Genomic DNA, 21143 nt, shown 5'->3' with positions numbered 1-21143 from the left:
AGTTTCAAGGTTGGTAAAGGATACAAAAACAAGTTACTTTTTACTGTGAAACACTGTTGTTGATGCTGCATACAACAGATTATTAGACATTCTTTAATAAGAATGTTCTGAAGTTTTCATGGAAACATGTAGTGAAGATTCAATAACAGTATTTCACAGTATAAAACTAACCAGCAGAAAAAAATATAATTTGTTGAACTTACTAATATTTTGCTGGTTTCCTACCAGCATCTTCAGTGTACAATTGCAACTGGGATAAGCATAAAGCATACAACTAGGTCATTATAAAAGCAACTGAAATAACTGAAGAAAAAAAACAAACAAACACAATATCCTAATATGGTACCCTCTATGAGCCAGATAACCATAAAGTTGATTTAGAGAAGTCAGGTTATTTGGTCTCTCAGAATGACTATCTCCCAGATCTCGGGCAAATTAATTCAGCCATACTTATTGAGGTTGGGGGGGGGGGAGTGCTTTATAGCCAATGCTGATTCCAAAAATAGTCTCTCAGACCTATAGTGATTTCTATGTAACACCGATATCTTCTTCTATTTAATAAAGGAATATCCAGAGAATGGCCTGCCAGTCCTAACTTGCCATATAGATGATTATAGATGTAATCATTGCATTTTTCATGCAATTAGGGACAACTGGGATAAAAACAGCATTAACTAATGAATCACGTCCCCTCCTACAGAAACTGTGCTGTGTAGACTCAAGTAAAAACCATATGTTGCATTAGCAAACACAGTATCTAACTAAAAACTATTATCCAATTTTTTAAATTTTCCATGTCATTAAGACATCACAAAAGCAGAAGTGGCATGCAAACAACCAGCAATAAAATTCAACAGGGGTTTGAAACTTTGTGTGAGTTAGCCCAGTAATGAGAAGTTCCATCAAAACAATAAACGGGCAAAACACCATCCAGTCATAAACATGTTAAAACTAAGAAATGTGTGAATGCTGTTATGGCAGTTTCAGATAATATGGAATCCGGTTGATGAGAATTAACATTTCAACTCAACAACTGTTGGCTTGCCTTTGTCATTTGGTAGCACAATCTTTTGTTAATACTGCAATAATCATATGCACGTCTTCATACCTGCTCTATCTCTACTGGCCTACATTTGCTGTCTGTTTTAGTGCTGTGCTTTCTCATTAGTCATGCGTGAAGGACTGTTCATTACATATCTCAAGTCTTGTAAATTACTGGTAATTTTTGCTTGAAATAATGGGAAAGATGGTGCTATTTGGGTAGGTGACTTTAACGATGCACACAAGGAAACCGTTCTCGAGGCTAGAAGTAGTGATAGCAAATAGGAGATTCTTAGTAAGTCATACCCATTTTCAGTTTTTTCCTGAAAACTTTAGTTTCCGAAAATCCCCACATATATCTTGCGCTCTGATTTTTTAGCTTTAATTTTTGGAAAAAAAAGTGCAAGTTATATTCAAGTAAATACGGTATTTTATAATTAAAATACAAACTTATTTATTACTGACCATTACAAAAAACAAACTACATTAGAACCTACCAGTTTCGCCAGCAAACTGTCTGGCTTTTTCAAGGCGTTTACGGAGACATAAAAACTAGTAAATGCAAATCGAAAGGAACATAAAAAATGTTGTAAACCAACTAGTAGCTAAGGTTACACGTTCGCGTGACAGAGAGGACTTATTGTTCTTATTCATTATCACGCATGTGTGTTTGTTGTAAACGTGTAATGTGATTACTAGCTAGCTGTAGTTCAGATTGATTTAGAGAGAGGATCAGGTTTTTTCCACGAACTGTTTAGGATTGCACCCTGATTTCTGTTGAGGTTTCCACTGGTTATTAACACTGTTGTGGCTTCCTTGAATAAACAATGTCTGTAGTCATCATCCAGATATGGTATGGAGCTGTTTTGCCACTCTATCGAGTGGTTAGATGTACAGAAATGATGTGCTAAGCTGGAAGAGATACTTCTGTTGTGGTTTACATCACCAACATGTTCTTTTTTGTCCGATTTCTAAACTCCGTGAAATTTGTCCGATGTAGGCAAGACAACAGGAGCAAGGAATGTAACATACTCCTGTATATTTGTAGAAAGGCACCTTATCTTTTGGGGATCCTAAAACTTGTCTGATGCTGGTGGTTGGTTTGAAGACCACTCTGATGTTGTAGACTCTTAGTATTCTGGCTATTTGATAAGAAATTGACTTGATGAAAGGGATCACTATAGTAGAAATGTGCTGGGAGCGTGATTCATCTTGTCTGGGGTTGTCACCGTATAGATATTTTTTGATGATGTTTTGAGGCTATCCATTTTGTGATAATGTATTGGCTATTAGTGAGAGTTCAGTCTGTGTATCCTCCTCTTCTGATATAAACTTTCTGGCCCTATATTTCAACATGTGGATAATGCTCAGTTTGTGTGTCTTGTGATGGTTTGAAGTATAATGAAGATATCTTCCAGTATCTGTGGGCTTTCTGTAAATAGATAATTTGACACTATTTGATTGTTTCTTTATCAAGATGCCTAAAAAATGCAGTCGGTTGTTGTTTTCCACTTCCAGAGTGAATTTTATCTTGTTATGTATTGAGTTGATTTTATCCACAAACGATTTTACGTTTTCTAAGCTGTCTTGCCATATAATGAAGATATCATCAACATATCTCCACCATGTAGATGGTCTAGGGGAGATTGTGGAGAGAATTTCTTTTTCAAGTTTTTCCATGAAAAGGTCTGCACAAGATGGTGATAGTGAGCTTCCCATTGCTAGGCCTTCTAATTGTTGGTATATGGTGTTGTTAACCTTGAAGAAATTAGATTGAAGGCAGTGTCTAAACATCTGTGTAATGCTTAGAGGAAAGAGATCTTGGATGATGTTTATTACCTCTTCTACTGGTACAATGGCGAAAAGGGATACAACATCTAGACTGGCCTAGACTAGTCTGTTGGTGCAATCTTAATGGCTTGGAGTTTATTTACAAAATGTTGACTATTCTTGATATAGGATTCTGTTGATCTTATTTTATTATTTAATAAGTTTGCAAGATGCTTTGCCAAAAGGTAGGTTGGTGATGATCTTCCATCAACGATTGGACGGAGAGGTATATCCTGTTTATGTATTTTAGGTGTCCCATATAGTCTTGGAGTGATAGGATGTGAGGATTTTAGTGTTCTCTTCACTTCTTCTGGCCAAATGTTACAATTTCTGATTAGTTGGTTTGTTTCATTATAATTTTTTATTGTGGGGTCTCTGTCTAGGATCTTATAGGTGGAGTTGTCTGATAGTCTGATACATTTGACTTATCATAATAATCGTTAGAGTTAAGGATAACTGTAGAATTTCCCTTATCAGCCTTTGTAATAATGATACCTTTGTTTTTCTTCAAGTTGAGAATTGCCTTTCTATCATAAGGAGACGTATTGAGAATAGGTTGTTTGGCTTTGGCTAGGATTATCGTACTTTTGAATCTAATAGTGTTGGCTATGTTTTGCAGTAGTGGATATAGGCCTTTTTCAATTCCACACATGAAATCCATTTTAGGAATGTGTTTGGGCATAATCGCAAAGTTAAAACCTTTTTTGAGAATGTCAGATTCATTTTTTGTGAGACTGTGATTTGACAAATTAAAAATCACTTTGTTGTCCAGGAGATGGTTTTGTGTCCGATATTGAATTACAGCTAGCCAGTAATCACATTACACGTTTACAACAAACACGCATGCGTGATAATGAATAAGAACAATAAGTCCTCTCTGTCACGTGAACGTGTAACCTTAGCTACTAGTTGGTTTACAACGTTTTTTATTTTCCATTCAATTTGCATTTACTAGTTTTTATGTCTCCGTAAACGCCTTGAAAAAGCCAGACAGTTTGCTGGCGAAACTGGTAGGCTCTAATGTAGTTTGTTTTTTTGTAATGGTCAGTAATAAATAAGTTTGTATTTTAATTATATAAATGACCAAATATGTTTAGTTTATATGGTATTTTATATTTTTTTGAGTTTATAGCCATTGGCTAAAAAAAATGTTTCAAAAGGTACCTGAGCTCAGTTCTCTTTTAGATCATGCCACACTATTTACTGTATCCAATCCTTCTCTTTAATTACATTTATATCACACGTCTCAAACTGCGCTGTTTATATTTTTTCATGAGCTTACATGCTATAGTCTATTATCCAAGAAGATAATCCTCTATATTCAAATCACGGAGGCTCTCCATGATTTGCATATTTATTTTTTTATGTGATTCATTTATCTCTGTTGGTTTTTTTGAAGTTATTTTCAATTAACTTTCTGTTTTTCTAATGCTTTTATTTCTTAATTCCATATTTTCAAACCTTGTTTTCTGTTACATATGTTTATTTCTTTCTTGAACATCCCAGGAAATAATGCTACAAATGAGGATCACTTTTGATCTTCATCTGTAATTTCTGCAGGCACAAGATTTATATAAATTTTGTATTTTTTCCTTAAGGAGAGTTCTGCTTTTTCCATAATGTCATATTTTTTAATAACTAAACAGTCATTACTACTTATATCATCTATACATATTTATCTTTCTTGCATGAAGTAATATCTTCTGATTAAAGAGTGAAGTTTTTTGTGCCAATATACAGTCAGTCCATGACTTACAATGGGATCACCGGAACTGGACCCCATTGTAAGTTGAAAACGTTGCAAGTCAGAAATCACTATATAAACCATAATGGATATTTTAAAAATTAACATCATAAATGATAAGATATGTAGGTCTGCTTGTTATTTATTATTATTTTTTTTTTTTTAAGAAATTTCTTACTCTGTTTATAGTGAAATAATACAAGGTACAAATGATCACATGAAATTACTGTACTATACTATAGTACTATACTGTAATAAATAACAAAACATGAGTGTACAGTGTTGTGTTTCTCTGAACTTACATATAAAAAATCAGCTGGAAAGATGAGTAATTTTTCAAAGCTGTTGCTTTATTAATTGGACAATTCACTGGAGGAGGGAGAAGAGGCTAGATCATCAACAACAAATTCTTCAAATTCAACAACTGCAATAAAACATTGAGGATGGCTCGCCAGATGCATAACTTGTGGAAGGTCTGGACTTGAAGAGGCTAGATCATCAACAACAAATTTTTCAAATTCAACAACTGCAACAAAACATTCTGAGGATGGCTCACCAAATGCATAACTTGTGGAAGGTCTGGACTCATCTTGAGGGGGGGGGGGGTGAGGTGACAGCAGGAGTGAGCTTCTTTAAAAATATGTACATTACATCCAACTTAGTCTGCAATGCTTGCCTTTTATTTTCTGTGGCAAGCAACTGTAGCTAGAATCCTTTCTAATACATTGTTAAATTTCTCTATCTTGAAGCCCATTTCCTCAAGCAACTAAACTGCCTTATTAAGAGAAGCATGAAGCACCTCTACTAATTTTTTTTTTACTGTAAACCTTTCACTCCCTTTTTTTTTGGGGGGGGGGATTCAGCTTCTTTTCTTTTTCTGCTTTTAGCTCCATAAGGTCTACATTTGAGAACTTTTTTTCCATAGATGCCACTAACTGCTCTACTTAGAATTAATTCCTTTCATTTTCAATCTATAACTCAAAGTCTTTAGCTAGGTGCAATATTTTGTTATCAGTCTCATAAGGCTATGTCTTTGTCGAATCCAGTGAATGTATTATCATGTATTTCCAACAGCTTTTTTTCCAAGCACCATTCTTGCACTTTCATGTCACCTTATTGCATACTGCATCTACATTCTTTGTACAATACAAGATATATTCTTTATAAAAATTTGGGGGTTTTGCCACCTTCAGAAACTTTTGGAATAGAATGAGCAAAAGTATTTCTTAGAACAATCTTTAACAACTTTGGTTCTTGGGTTGCAGGAGTGAGGTGGTATTCTGTGAATGTGTAAATGGGATGGTCATCAGTGGTTGTAAGTTGAGGACTAACTGTATTTAATAAAAAATACAGGTCAGTGATGGTGATCCATAAATTAACACACATGTCAAAATGTTGAAAGTTTATAATTTCTTGAAGTTTAAATAGAGGATTTCAATTTGTAGAAAGTTTTGTGACAATCAATACTAGTTTAAAAAAGTTCATTAATTCTTGCTAAATAAATTGAATGTTAATCAGCATTGATTAACTAACTTATTGGAACACAAAACAGAATTAAAGAGTTGGAATTACCTGATCGCACAGATATCCTCTGGGCTATAATTCTTCCTCCAACTACAGCTAATAATGTACAAATAGAATGACCAACAACTGCACCCAATGTAACACCAAATGCATCCTTGCAGAAGAAGAAAAAAAAAAAAAACACAATTACATAATGATAAAAAAATCATAATAATAAGTTTAAATGCAATAACAGCTTGGTTTGGTATACCTTGAAATCTTGTTACTCTATATTTCCATTGCTTAAAGAATGAACTTCCAATGCTGAAAGCACTAAAAATTCATTAGACTGCATTACAGTAAAACTCTTAACTTCTATGCTATTCTGAAAAATTTATATTAATAATGATTTCTGAAATTTTATACATCACTTGCTGAAAGATATTAATATTATGCTAGCTAAACTTACTGGAAATGGAGCTGTTACAACATTAATCAATCCTGAAGACCAATAAATTGTTAATTAAAAAACATCTTAATTAAAAATTGAAGAATTACAATCTTTCCTTGATAGAAAAGATGATAATCATCTTATAAAATATTTAATTATTTAAAGAAATTTTTTAAGTACAGAACTTGTAAGGATGAAATCAGATAAAAAAAAAGGAAATAGGGAAAGTGAAGACAAAAAATGTGAGAAATAAAAATATATTAATTTGAAACATGGAATAGCAAGGAATCAGAATTTGGGATTTAGCTGACCAAACTATATTCTGTACTGGCTTAAACCAAAAATGAGATATGGTACAACATATGTCATGCCAGGTAAAAGCCCTGATGTTTTTGTCAGATCCTGGAACAAACTCAAACTCCACATCATCAGTGTCATGTCAGTTTATATTTAATGGTATAATTCACAATACAGAATAATAAAATAATGAATATTTATTTAACTCATTTGCTGATATTTTGCTGGTATTATATCCAGCAGTTTCAGAGCACAAAAACAGAGTGTTACAGTACACAAACAGCAACAATTTTTATAACAGTTGGGCTGGTTTATAAAAAATTATAAAAAAATTATCAAGTCCTAATTGGCACCACACCATCTACTCTTGGATAAAGAGAAAGAACAAACAAGTATTAATCTGATGTTAAAACTGATTCCAAAAGCACATAATTTTTTTTTATGTTCTCTTTTTTTTATAAACATTTCTACCTCTATATCAAGGTCATCATCAGGAAAACATATATATGAACAAGACACAAGCTACGTGACAATACATAAAAGTAAGCTAAATCCAACTACTTTGTTAACCGTCTACACTAGCCTGACTTCTGTTGAAAAAAATAATAATAAATAAAATAAAATAAATAATTATAATAATATGCAGATGATTAAAAAAAAATTACAGTAGAACTGTAGAGATACAATTCTATAGAGATATCTCCTGTTATCTTAAGGTTTTCTTGTATTGGATTCTGCCATCATGTTCAATAAAGAAAATGCTTTCAAATAACAGAAAGCAGCAGATAGTGTAGAATGTGAGAAAAAGTGAATATTATGGAGTAATATATATAAAGTGGAACAAACATTTAACTATAGCAGTTCCCAGTTTTGCAGGCAGAGCAAAATTGACTGACTTAAACAAGTTCTAGGTTTCTATATTCTATAAATATTAATCAAGGAAGAAATCAGAATTTTAATAAGAGGGACTGTTTTTATGACTCACAACCCACAAAAGGTTGTAAACTTATATTAACTTTTTTTTTATCAATTTGTATTAACTTAATTATATATGTAGGCATGGTTAGCATATCTGCTCTCCAGTCAAAAGGCTGCAGGTTCGAATCCCGCTGTGGGCATGGTTGTTTGCGACTGTCTGTGAAAATACTAGTTGTGGTGGTAGGCAGTATATGGCACTGGTATAGATAATGGTAGTTGCAGTTCGCTATAGCTGGTGAATGGAGTGGTGGAGACAGAGCTGTAGAGTAGGTGCCCTCCCTCGATGAGTCCTTGGACTCCATGGAGGTGTCATGTAATAATAATAATATATATATATATATATAAAATATATTATTTTATTATAAAAAATATATATATACTAGGGGGGTTCTGCCCCCCCCCCAGTATATATATATATATCACAGTTCAGTGAACATATTCCATACTGAATTGTCTCTCTGCATAGTTTTCTGTAAGCACTATACATTAATTCCTTAACTATCCTTAGGAAATGTGTAACTTTGCCAAAATGTATTGCAATTTAATTTGTAAGAAATTATTAACACTTTTTTTTTTTTTTTTGGTGTATAATTTATTAGCACTGGCAATACATTTATGTCCACATTTGGCTGTAGTCATGAGAATATTTTCATATACAGGTAGAAATGTAGTTTGTCATTAGCTTTTGGATACCAGTATAACAGTGTCAAGTGGAAAGACCTATGGGACTTTGCTCTTCCTTTCCATGATCAGACTACCATTTCCATTCTCCTCCAGATCTAGATACCTGCTGTGATTGTTGATTGTGTTACATAAATTATCTGTGTTGGAATGAGGACCTTCTCTCTCCATTCAAAATTCCAATCCAATAATCCGAACCATGGTTTTCCAAAAGTGTGCCAAGGAAGTAAAATAAAATATATATACAAATGGTTTAAGATGAGAATGCCACCATCATTCTCAGCCTACACTGAACAAAGAACAAATACAAAACCACCATTAACAATTCTAAGCCTAAATCTAAAATGCAGAAAACTTGCCTCTTGCACAACAGCCATTATGACTTCTGGTCCTTTGCAACAGCCACAAGGCTTAATTTCTATCAATCTGTTTTCCTACCTCTCCAACCTAAATGGCAACAAAATCACAATACTTGGAGGCAAAGCAAATCCCCTAATTGTCATTCTTCTCTTTCAGAGATGACGCATCAATCACCTCCAACTCGCACTGCATGCCTTCTGCCAGAAAAATTTTGACCAAACTATACATCATAAAGACTTTTGTTCCTGATAGAACTTTTTTTTTTTTTTTTTTTTACTAAAAAGATGTGCTTCTGATGATGTATCATCTCTACCCTGTTATACCCTGCTGGCATCCACTCCACAGTATGGAAGCAAGCTCATATTCAAGCTATTCTAACAAAAATGTCTACCACAAAATGGTCAGCCTACTGCTTGTGTTCGGTGGTATGGAGAAGGTTATTTAGAGTCAACCTCATCCTGGAGAACTTCAGCTAATCATTGGCTACCAGTACAGATTCTGCCATTGAAGTTCTACAGGATGAGGTTGACTGTAGATGATCTCTGCAGCATTGGGCAAGAACTGCAGGCTGATAGTTTTGTGGTCGGCATTTTTTTTTATAATGGCTTGAATATGCTTCTTAATTTTCTTCTAGATAAAATTAATTTTTAAGGATAATGGAGTCCTTTGAGTCCTTTCAACATGGGATTTTATGATGCTGTAAGTATATAAGGTATTTTCTAAATACTTTGCTTGGCATCAACTATGGACTGGATAGATGTGCCCGTACATGAGTGTGTACCTTGGACATAATATGGATTCTTGGAATTAAAGGATACAATGATTCATAGTTTTTTTTTTAGTTTCTTTTGTCTTATATAATTTCTTTATAAATTCATGACTCTTCTGTTGATTTTATTAGCTTTTAAAGTTTTCTTCTTTTTTTTTTAATGCTTATTCCATCTGTGTGACACTGCTTATAGGAGGAATGCTTTTAAAAGGAGGGACACTGTTCTTGGCCTTGCTGTATGCATATCCAAATTAAAGTTTTGCATAAGAACAATAAACATCCCACTCTCTAATCTAGATTAATATATAGTAACTCCCTATCTTACATGAAAGGATTTAACGTAAATTAGAGTACATTCATTCTTAAAAGTCAAAATTAGAACAGCATAATAGGATCACATTTCTTCCCAATTAAGACAAAATTAAAGATCACCAGGCCCCTCTATTATTCACAGTTTATAGTTTAAATACTATTACTAAGCTAACTAAATTCAATTATAGCAAATATGAACATGAAACTCAGTATTTTGGACAAAAAGATGACTTATGGTCAGAAGGAACATAAAATACATATACTAGGGACAACACAAGATGACCAAGCATATCCCTAGAAAGCAAATTCTTGCATAAATCAAGTTTTAAATGGACAGAATAATGAATAAACTTTAAATATTGCATACTGCCTTAACTTATCTTCAGTCTAAAAAAGCACAAAAGACTAGCAAAAGGAATGGAAAGTCACAAGAAAATGATATGTGTTATTTCTTAGGCTATTTTAGTCTGTCTTCATAAGTGGGGAGACTGTCTTAGGTATCTAGATAATGCTAAGTATCTAAGACACTTAAAAGTTATTGGCTTAAAAATATTTAGTTTTGATAACTAAATTAACTATTGCTATCTTATTTCTCCAGGTATTTTGAATCCAGAGAATTCTGACAATTATTAATGTAAATGGAGTCTTAATTTCAAAACTTTAAAAGGTCACGCACCAAAGTAGATATAGTGAATTATCTTTAATATAGCATTAACTTTTTCATAGTGTGTTCCTTGTATATTGGGAATTGACATCTTAGCAGCTACAGATTATAGAAGATGTTTATTCATCTAGTTTTAGTTGGTTAATTTACCATATTCATTGGTTAAGATCCTCAATGAAGCATTATTACTCTAACAGTTTAATGTAATAACTTAAACAATTTGAAAACAAAATGAATTTAATACTATGATAAAGAATCAAGAGGCTATTTTTCCAGCGGCGTAAATTAAATTAAGGGGATAATAAATCCCTCATTATTATCCCCTTAACTTAAAATGAATTTAACTCTAAGTATAGCATGAATTTAATTATAATAATGTTAGGAATCATGTAAATATATATGCATTTTTTTTTAAACAGAATTGATGAGTTTTAACAACCAACAGAATTTGGTTGTTAACTGAGATCTATCACCCCATTCTGCCAAAAATGCCACTGTGAAAGAATATTCTTGATACAAACACTATCAGCTTCCTTTTTAATGCTTTGTCATGATTTAAAAAAAAAAAAAATAAGAAAAAAACGGATTTTTATCCTTTGAAAATGTTCAGTTAATTTGTATAATTTGAAAAAGTATAATTTAAAATAATTTGATTATTTTAATAACTGATCATAAGCAAACTTGTTTTAGCAATCCATTTAAATGTTTTTTTTTTTAATTCTGAATATTAAAAAGCCTTTTTCAAAACAACAAAAATGTTGAAACTGAAGACATGCAATTATGTTTTTTAATCAATCACAAGATAAGAGCAATTCAGAAAGCAATCGATCATTGTGCTTTCTTTTTTTAACCAGATAATTATGTTAATTTTCTGAATACTAGATAACTTCTAGCTATCTAGTATTCAGATGTTTTGTTATTTCATATATAGCAAACAGGAAATAAAAGAATAACTGTAAAATCAATCAATAAATACCTCTCTAGCTGCTAATATTATGGTTGTTAACTGAGATCTATCACCCCATTCTGCCAAAAATGTCATTGTGAAAGATTCCAAAAATATTCTTGATACAAACACCATCAACTTCCTTTTTAATGCTTTAGCATGATTATTTAAAATTTTTCCAGCCTCCACATCATCTGTTTCATTATCTTTAGAGAACTGAAAGTTTTGAAAGCATGATTAGTATTACAGGTATTTATATAATGGAATATGAAAATATTAACAAAAAACAGCAAAGAACATTAAGCTCATTATCTTGAATGTATTGGTGGATGATGATGTATGGTATTTGAGTAAATGATATAACTTTTCAAAAAAAAAAAAAAATCAGTGTAATCATAATTTAACATAATAATTTATGTTAATTGTAAATATAATTTACACAATATCACTATAAAATGATTGTTTTATATTATTGAAATTTGTGTAAAAAATTCACAGAAAATTCAATTTTCTGTGAATTTTTTCATTTTTTTTTATTTTATTAACAACAATCTTATAAACTCAAGTTGTTATACAAGCTTGTACAGAGTAAGCTGTTACAAACTTTCATGCCTAACACATGGCTGAAAGCTCAGCCTTTGCAATAAACACGCAGCAGCTTTTGCCAACTGAGTTGGCTACTAAGGCAGGCATTAAATGAACATTTTCTATAAAAATTACTAGTTGAAGTGCATCTAATGTTTGGCTACAGCTAACAATATTTTCATGAAAAAGACATGAAAATATATTTGATGGTTGATGTCTTTGCATATAAGTGGGAATGTTATTCTAGTTTAAATTTTATAAGGGCTGTATGAAGCATGATTCTGCTGCTGAAAAAACTATTGAATATTCTTTTCCAATTAGTACAAAGCAATAAATATTTGGCTGAAGCATAATGAATTAATAACTTCCTTCATACTAATTTAATCTTTTATAAAACCAATTACACTCATTAAAATTGATTTTATAAAAGATTAAAGAAGGATTAGAAATATCTGTGATAATACTTCACTAAAAATCGCATAACTGCACAAACATGCAAAATTAAAATTTTACTTTCCTTAAATATAATGAAGTCATTTCATTTTACAAGGAACATTTTTAAAAAATAATAGCATGAAAATGAGAGTGGGGAAAAAACATTCTCTTATTTCTTTAAGTAACAAAATAAAAATATTAAAAAAACTCTGTTGAATTGTTAAATACAGAGATTAATTATTATTATTACGTGATATCTCCAAGGACTCATCGCGGGAGAGAACTCTGCTCTACTGTTACACACATCTCACCATATGCTGTACTACTTAATTCTCCAAATACACACAAAGACAATACTATCAACGCCATGTTCTACCCACCACCACTAACAGTATTTTTGTGTGTAAATTGCATGTGTTCTCATGCACAACTGCCTGTATGTGAGAAAAAAAACCCAAGTTTCTGGAAGAAAAAACACTGCCACCTCTGTAGGAGATCAGCTAATTCACCTTCAATTGAAGAAGCCCAATAAAGATTCCCCTCATCAATGAGAATCAAACTTAGTTTTTTCTGTCATTCTTCCAGTTGCACTACAGAAACACTAATAATCAAAATGAAGTTGTAGTAAATTGTGATGTAGGAAGAGCAATTTTCAGCATTTTTTGGAAGGAGTCTACCCTCTGGTTTCTTCATAAACATTTCCTTCTGAAAGAACTTTTTGTATATGTTGGTAGTTGGTGCTGAAAAAATACTGTCTGGCTATTTCACTCAAAATGGATGACATGATTTTCCATTCTTGCCACTACATGACGATCATTAGTTCTTTTTAACAGCAGGTTATTAAATATATATAATCATCTGTTGAAAGTTTATACTTTCAACAGATGATTATATACAGCAGAGAAATGCTACCATAATTTACTCCTATTTTTCTTTTCATCATTATGATTTTCCAACAATCTCACCATTTTTGATAAAGAAATGTTCCACTTCATCACTTGATATTTCCAAATCAGATTCGGATTTGGAAACAATTCATTAATTGCTTTTAATGTAATCAGTTCATTCTGACTTGAAAAATGCTGGCTTCACCTGCAGAAATAATATTTCTGAATAAATTATCAAATATTCTGTTAATTTCTTCATACATTTTTTTTCATTATTCCTACTAAAAAGCATAATCTTCATCCTTAGATAAATACATTTTCAGAACTATAATACTTAGGAGCACTTTCAAAATTAAAGCAACATTTGAGCTCATGGTTTTGGTAATTTTGTTGAAAGCTCCAATAAATTTAGCAGTGGTTCAATTAAGGGCCACTGGTTTGTGCTTAATGTATTTAAATCAAGTGAACATTTTAAAATGTGGCAACCAACAAACAGAATAAAGAAAAAAATGCATAAAAATCATGGAAAATAAAATTCCCTTGAATTGTCCAAATAAAATAGCCAACTATCCGACATTTCCTCTCTGAATCAAGACAAGAAAAATACAGTTATTAATTTTGAAATATGGAAACAAAAGAAAAAAGCCTAGAAAACCCTGAAGTCTTGAGATCATTAGTTCTTTCAAAAATAATGAAATATGGACCTGACTCAATAAAGATCTCCTCGGATGGCTCCAAAAATCCAAATGGCAATTCTGAGAATGGTGTACTCATCTATGCCTCTCAAAATATATAACTAAAAACAACCAACAGTATAGAATGAAAAACTCATACCATGCAAAATTAATAGCCATTAACACAGCACTTCAACATCTGGATAAAGACAACCCAAAGGAATTTATATTTTTTTTTACAGATTCCTTAGCAGTCCTTCAAGCTATTAAGAACTGCTACACTATCCACCAAGAAATACTTAGAGACATATCAAAAAACAAACTACATAAGAATTACAAAAAGCATTTCGATGGATTCTATCTCATGTGGGATTAAAGGGAAATGAAATTGCAGATGAAGTAGCAAAAAATGGAGGAACATCAAGTGATACCACAGATTTTGATCTTTTTAAAATTACTCAAAAAGAAAATGTGAAAAGAATGATTCTCCAGGACATGACCCACCACTGGTATTCAGCAGAAAAACCAGGAGCTACTATCAGCTCCAAGTTTAATCGCTATACAACCACTACCATGATCTCTTGCCTCAAAACTGGCCACACAAGACCAATCAAGTTTAGCAATGGCATAAAAGTCTTCCCCATCTGCAAAATCTGTAACACCAAGGAAGCATCATCACTGAATTTACTAATTTGTATGAATATTCCAAATATGAAGTTTATAATGACCCAGAAAAGGGGCTTTATAAAATACATGAATTTGACCTCTATGATCTGGTGTAATAATACCATGAGATAATAAAAAGGTTGATTGTATAGTTATTTAAAGCTCTCTCTCTCTCTCTCTCTCTCTCGTATTCACTGTAACACATGAAGTAGTTCCTCTTAACTGGTACATCTTGAATTTTTTTTATATGATTGACATTTAATTTAGCTTGAATATCTTAACTTTGAGCATGGATGAGTGTACAGTCAAAATGTACCATTTTTCTACACACTGCTATTAAATCTGATATTGACATCTGTTTATTAACACTGTCCGTTATTGCTAACTACAACATACGAATAAAACATGAACTGCTTACAACTTCAGTCATTACACCTCTCAACAATACTGGCACCGTTGTCTCAAATCAGTACACATGAATGTATGAAATGTGTGTATCCCATGTATGTAATGGACACTATTAATACACAGATATCGATATCAAATTTAATAGCAGTGTGTAGAAAAACAGTAGCACAATTTCGGTTTTGTTTTATAAATTCATCACTATACTTGTGTTTTATATGATTAATCATAGCTGTTGTGTTTTTGCTTGTACCACCCCAAGATGTTTGTTGTTTGCAAATTTCATCATCATTTTCATCTGTTCAGATGGGTTGAGTACTCCATGGATTCTTTTGCTTCACTGGGTTCTGTTCTCTTCCAGCCTTACCATCTGTTGGAATGAGGTCAAGCCTGAGTGGATCTTTAAGGCTTCATGCCCTCTTCTTCTTCTGCCTTGGTTGCCCCAACCCTTCCATAAAGAAAGACATAAGGCAGTCTTTCTTGGTGTATCCTGGCTATGTGTCCAAACCACTGCAATTGTCTTTTGTGTAGCCAATTTAGAATGTTATTAGTGTAACCCCCCCACTCTTCCCTTACTCCATCATTTGTCTTTTTTTCAGTCCACTTTGTGCCATTGATTTTGATTCTTCTTAAGCACTTTGATTCAAAAGTTGTTTGCCAGTGATCCAGCTCTCAGCAGTACCAGTGAAAGGATCATAGAGTTGAAGAGTTTAGTCTTTAGGCTGTGGCCAATTCTTTTATTTTTTCCATATTCTATTCAATTTGTTTGTTGCTGAGCATCCTAGACAAATTCTATGCTTGATAGTTTTTGTATAACTTAGATCTTCAATAATTAATGATCCAAGATAATTGACCTGTTCACTTGTTCTATTATTCATTGTAACATTGATATATTTTTTCACTCTGCCTATACAATAATTTTTGCTTTATCTCCAAGCTATATTTGTTGCTGGTTAGATTTAGATTAGAAATCATTAATTTTAGGTTCTCTAAATATGGGCCATCAGATCAATATCATCTGTGCATTTTAAGTCGGTGATGTTTCTTCCATTAACAGTTACTCCCAGGCAATTCTCCAAGGAACAGGTTGAATAAGTAGGGAGAGGAAAGGGGGGGAAGCTCTGAATGACTCCCTCTGTGATGGGATTTTACTTGTTTCAATATTCTTGAATTTTACTATTGCCTGTGTCTTTATAGCACTTTCCAATTATGCTGCATATTTCACATTTTGCAAATCCTGAATCTTCATATAAATCATAAGTTCCATATATTGTTGCTTATTATTATTATTATTCACTGCCAAAACTGTACTCTTTTTCAATAATTTAAGACATAAACTAAACTAAAATTAACATAAACATTACATTAATATAAACTAAAAAATAAAATGATACAAAAGTATAATACCGCCAACAGTTCTCTATGGGAGAGAAACATGAATCTTAAAAAACCAGAGAGAAACTATTGGCTTTTAAAATAAACTGCTTCAGGAAAATAAACAGAACTCACTAGACAGACCATAAGACTAATACACAAATACTTCAAGATTTGAACATGCCTAATTCAACAATTCTTAGCACAGTTAACTTCATTGGTTTGGCCCACATTGTGTGAGTGGAGCTAGACAGACTTCCTTGCCTGGTATTTGAAGGTACTATGAAGGGAACACCAAATTTAACATAGAAGTGCACTGGGCTTTCAAGGCTGTTGGCATATGAAAGAGCTTGCTTTGGATAGAGAAGGGTGGAAGGCATGGAAGGGTGTACCCGGAGCAGAGCTGACTACTACCGGGTGCATCCCCAGGTGGCGGATCGGGGAACAGCCTTCAGATATGGAGGTTAGCTGCGATATAAGCAGAGCAATCTGGCGAATAAGCAGCCGTGGACCAACAGCGACTGAGCTATCAGGGCGTGGGGGAGCAGAAGTGGCAACTCTGTCTCACTTAAAACCTCACAAAGCCCAATGACAACTCGGTGACATGGCGAGTAGTGCCGCCATTAAATAAGTACCTACTGGGGTCATTGCCCCTGACATTGGGAAGCAGCATTGTCAGTACTGACACAAGGTTGAAGCCAAATGATGACGGAAAAGCTTGTGATCAGAGATTTGCAGATGGCAATATGATTATATTGTGTACGTCTGTAATACTGCGGAGAAGAAAGCAAATGGAGAAACTACTGCTCTACCTTATCTCCAGAACAACCACCATGGCGAGCAAACCCTTACAATTGGCCCCAAGTTCCCGGCGTCCCTTAAATGGGACAGGGGTGCGAAGAGTCTCCGGGCTCAAAATGGTGTCCACTTTTAAAATTGCAACTTGGAATGTCAGAACTCTGTATGAAGCTGGCAAATTAAGAAATGCCACAAGAGAAATGAAGAGGCTGGGCATCCGGATTTTGGGAATTTGCGAGACAAGATGGCCAAGATCTGGAAAGTGTCAACAAGATAACATGACAATGTATTACTCTGGGAATGATGAGAACAAACATCGACATGGTGTAGCTGTAATAGTAGATGAAGAAATCAATAAATCAGTAATAAATTGGATTCCATTTTCTGAAAGGATAATGCTGTTACAACTTAAGGGAAACCCCGTTAACATAAATATCATCCAAGCTTATGCACCCACAGCTGACAAAAGTGAAGAAGATGTTGAAGAGTTTTATGAACACCTAAAAGAGATTAAAAACCTAACAAAGAAACATGATATAAACATAGTGATGGGTGACTTCAATGCAAAAGTGGGAAGAGGGGGTGATGGAGAAATTGCTGGCGAACATGGCTTAGGCACCAGAAATGACAGAAGAGATCACCTAGTCCAATTCTGTCAGGAAGAAGATCTAACAATAGCAAATACCTGGTTTAAACTTCCACCCAGAAGACTGTACACTTGGAAATCGCCTCAAGATAACCAACATAATATTGTCAGAAATCAAATTGATTATATACTGATAAATAAAAGATTCCACAGTAGTATAAAGAGTGCAAAGACTTATCCTGGAGCAGATATCTCATCAGACCACAATCCCATAGTTGCAGAAGTACGTCTTAGATTAAAATCAGCTAAGAAATCACAAAAGAAGAAAAAGAAAATTGATGTAGAAAAGCTGAAAGACCCAAACATAAATAAAAGTGCCAAGACACAGCTTAACCTGCGATTACAACAGATTAACATAGAAGAAAATAAAAGTGTGGAATCTCTTTGGAATAGCTTAAAGAATGCCATCGTAACAACAAGTATTGAAGAAGTAGGTTATGTGAATAATATAAAACAACAGGAATGGATGACAGATGAGATTCTTTCTCTTATTGATACAAGAAGAATGTATAAAAACAAAGACCTAGCCAGGTATACAGAAACACATAACATCATCAAGAAAAAAATAAAAGAAGCCAAGGAAAATTGGATGAAAAATTTATGTACTGAAATTGAACTGCTTCAGAAACAACATGATAATTTCAATCTGTATAAGAAAATCAACGAAATTTCCGGAAAACTGAGGAAAAAGCAAATAGTGTCTCTAAGAGACGAAAATGGAAAAATAGTTCTAGAAGAGAATAAAGCACAGATTTGGATAAAATATGTAACAGAACTTTTCAATGATACTAGACAGAAGCCTATAAATATAAAAGATAACATTCAAGGACCAGCAATCATGAAATGCGAAATAGAGAATGCTCTACAAACAAGTAAAACAGGAAAGGCCAGTGGACCAGATGGTGTGCAAACAGAATTTTTAAAATTAATCGAACCAGATAACATCAAACTTCTTGAAAAACTATTTAATAAAATATATGAAAGTGATGAATTTCCATCAGATTGGCTCAAATCTACAATTATCACTATCCCAAAGAAACCCAAAGCGAATTCCTGTGGTGACTTCAGACTTATTAGTCTAATGAGCCAAACATTAAAAATATTTTTGAAAGTAATTCAGAATCGCATTTATAGAAAAAGTGAAGAAACTCTAAGTGAAACACAATTCGGCTTTCGGAATGGTTTTGGTACTAGAGAGGCCCTTTTCTGTACCCAAATATTGATACAAAAATGCATAGAAAAACAGAAATCTGTCTTTATGTGTTTCATAGATTTTGAAAAAGCATTCGAAAAAGTCAGACACACCAACTTAATAGAAATCCTTCAACAAATACGGCTAGACGATCAAGACATAAGACTAATAACAAATCTGTATTGGAATCAGTCAGCTACCGTTCAATTAGACAACATTACCACCAGTGATATTAACATCAAAAGAGGAGTGAGACAAGGATGTGTGCTCTCACCACTCCTGTTCAACATATATGCAGAGGTAATCTTTAAAAAAGCATTGGAAGAATGTCCAGAGGGAATCACAATAAATGGAAAGATTGTTAACAACCTACGATATGCAGATGACACCGTACTAATTGCAGATAATATTATGGATCTCCAAAAACTCATTGGCAGAGTATACATAGAAAGTCAAAGAATGGGAATAAATATAAACATCAACAAGACAAAATACATGATCATCAGCAAACATCCAGCCTCATCAATGAAACTGACACTCAATGGGAAAAATATTGATCAAGTGTCAAGATATAAATATCTTGGTTGCTGGCTTAATGAACGGTGGGATCCAGAAATAGATATAAAGACAAGGATTGAAGTTGCACGGCAGTCCTTCATGAAAATGAGAACACTATTCTGCAATAAAGACCTAAACATGGAAGTCAGATGCCGAATGCTGAAATGCTACGTGTGGTCTATTCTGCTCTATGGAGTTGAAACATGGACATTGAAGGCGACAACCATCAAGAAAATCGAAGCCTTTGAGATGTGGCTATACAGAAGAATGCTAAAGATATCATGGACAGAAAAAATTACCAATGAAGATGTCTTAAAATCCATTGGCAAAGCTAAACATCTTGTACAAATAATCAAGAAACGAAAAACATATCTTGGACACATCATGAGAAACAGCAAATACCAACTTCTACAAACTATTTTGGTAGGAAGAATTGATGGCAAAGGAACTAGAGGAAGAAAAAGAATATCATGGTTTGACAACATCAAGACGTGGACAGGAAAGAGCAGTGCACAACTGCTCAGATTAGCACAAGAGCGCAGTTTGTTCGCCAAGATGGTCGCTGACCTTCGATAGAAGATAGCACAATAAGAAGAATATATGGACAGTGGTCATAACTGAAAATCATTGTATGAGGATCATTGTGAGGCAGGATATTAGTGTAATTTCAATAATGTTAAGGATTCTTATAAAAGTTATGCAGCATTTCTTATCTTAAGAACATAATAACAAAAGACCGATCCATAAATGTTCATCTATCCATCCATTCATTCGTTCATGCCTCCCTCCCCTCTTTTGCTCTCTCATTTTTTGTGATTTAAATTTAAAATGAAACTAATACTAATTTAATGATACATCATCAAATGTAGACTCTTTCCTCCTCTGTCTGTCCACAAATCGACTTAGATGCATTTCTAAAAAATGTGTAGTTAAATCTTACAAGAAATGTTTTGCTTATACATTATAACAGGGGAAATGAGTTCTTCATTAATGAGAAAATATTAAAATATTCCTAACTTCTTGTGTTTAAATCAATACTCACATGCCAGTATTATAATAACCATCATCATCATCAAATTCCTGATATATATATATATATACACACACATACCCTCAAGGGGTTTACAGGATCTGATAGTACTATATGAAAAATTTACATCATTACTAACTTCCTATCTACAATTTTCCTCCAAATCAGTCTGTTACCTGTCAAGACTCCAACATACTAGATCGTATATTTCTATCTTCTAAGGCACTTTTTACTGTATCAATTCACCTATATCTTGGTCTTCCTCTGGGTCTTTTCCTGCCAACTGGGCAGAGAACACTTGTTTTGCTAATCTTTCC

At 33.2% G+C, this 21143-nt stretch overlaps 1 protein-coding gene across 1 annotated transcript in view; it reads right to left on the bottom strand.

Annotated features, from left to right (window-relative positions):
- LOC150092161 (putative divalent cation/proton antiporter TMEM165) overlaps positions 1 to 21143 on the bottom strand; it is a 169214-nt gene that overhangs the window by 7778 nt on the left and 140293 nt on the right. The window contains exons 5-6 of the mRNA XM_090415230.1: positions 11607 to 11792; positions 6188 to 6293 (exon numbers count right to left, since the gene is read on the bottom strand). Of these exons, the coding sequence (XP_090271356.1) occupies positions 6188 to 6293; positions 11607 to 11792 (292 nt within the window). The remainder of the gene's footprint in view (positions 1 to 6187; positions 6294 to 11606; positions 11793 to 21143) is intronic.

Source organism: Typopeltis vanoorti, unplaced genomic scaffold (assembly GCF_054136105.1).
Source record: "Typopeltis vanoorti isolate ZY-2024b unplaced genomic scaffold, IOZ_Tvanoo_1.0 HiC_scaffold_24, whole genome shotgun sequence".
Taxonomy (NCBI): Eukaryota; Metazoa; Arthropoda; class Arachnida; order Uropygi; family Thelyphonidae; genus Typopeltis; species Typopeltis vanoorti.
The sequence above is the reverse complement of the archived record's forward strand: the minus strand, read 5'-3'. Positions and strand labels throughout refer to the sequence as shown.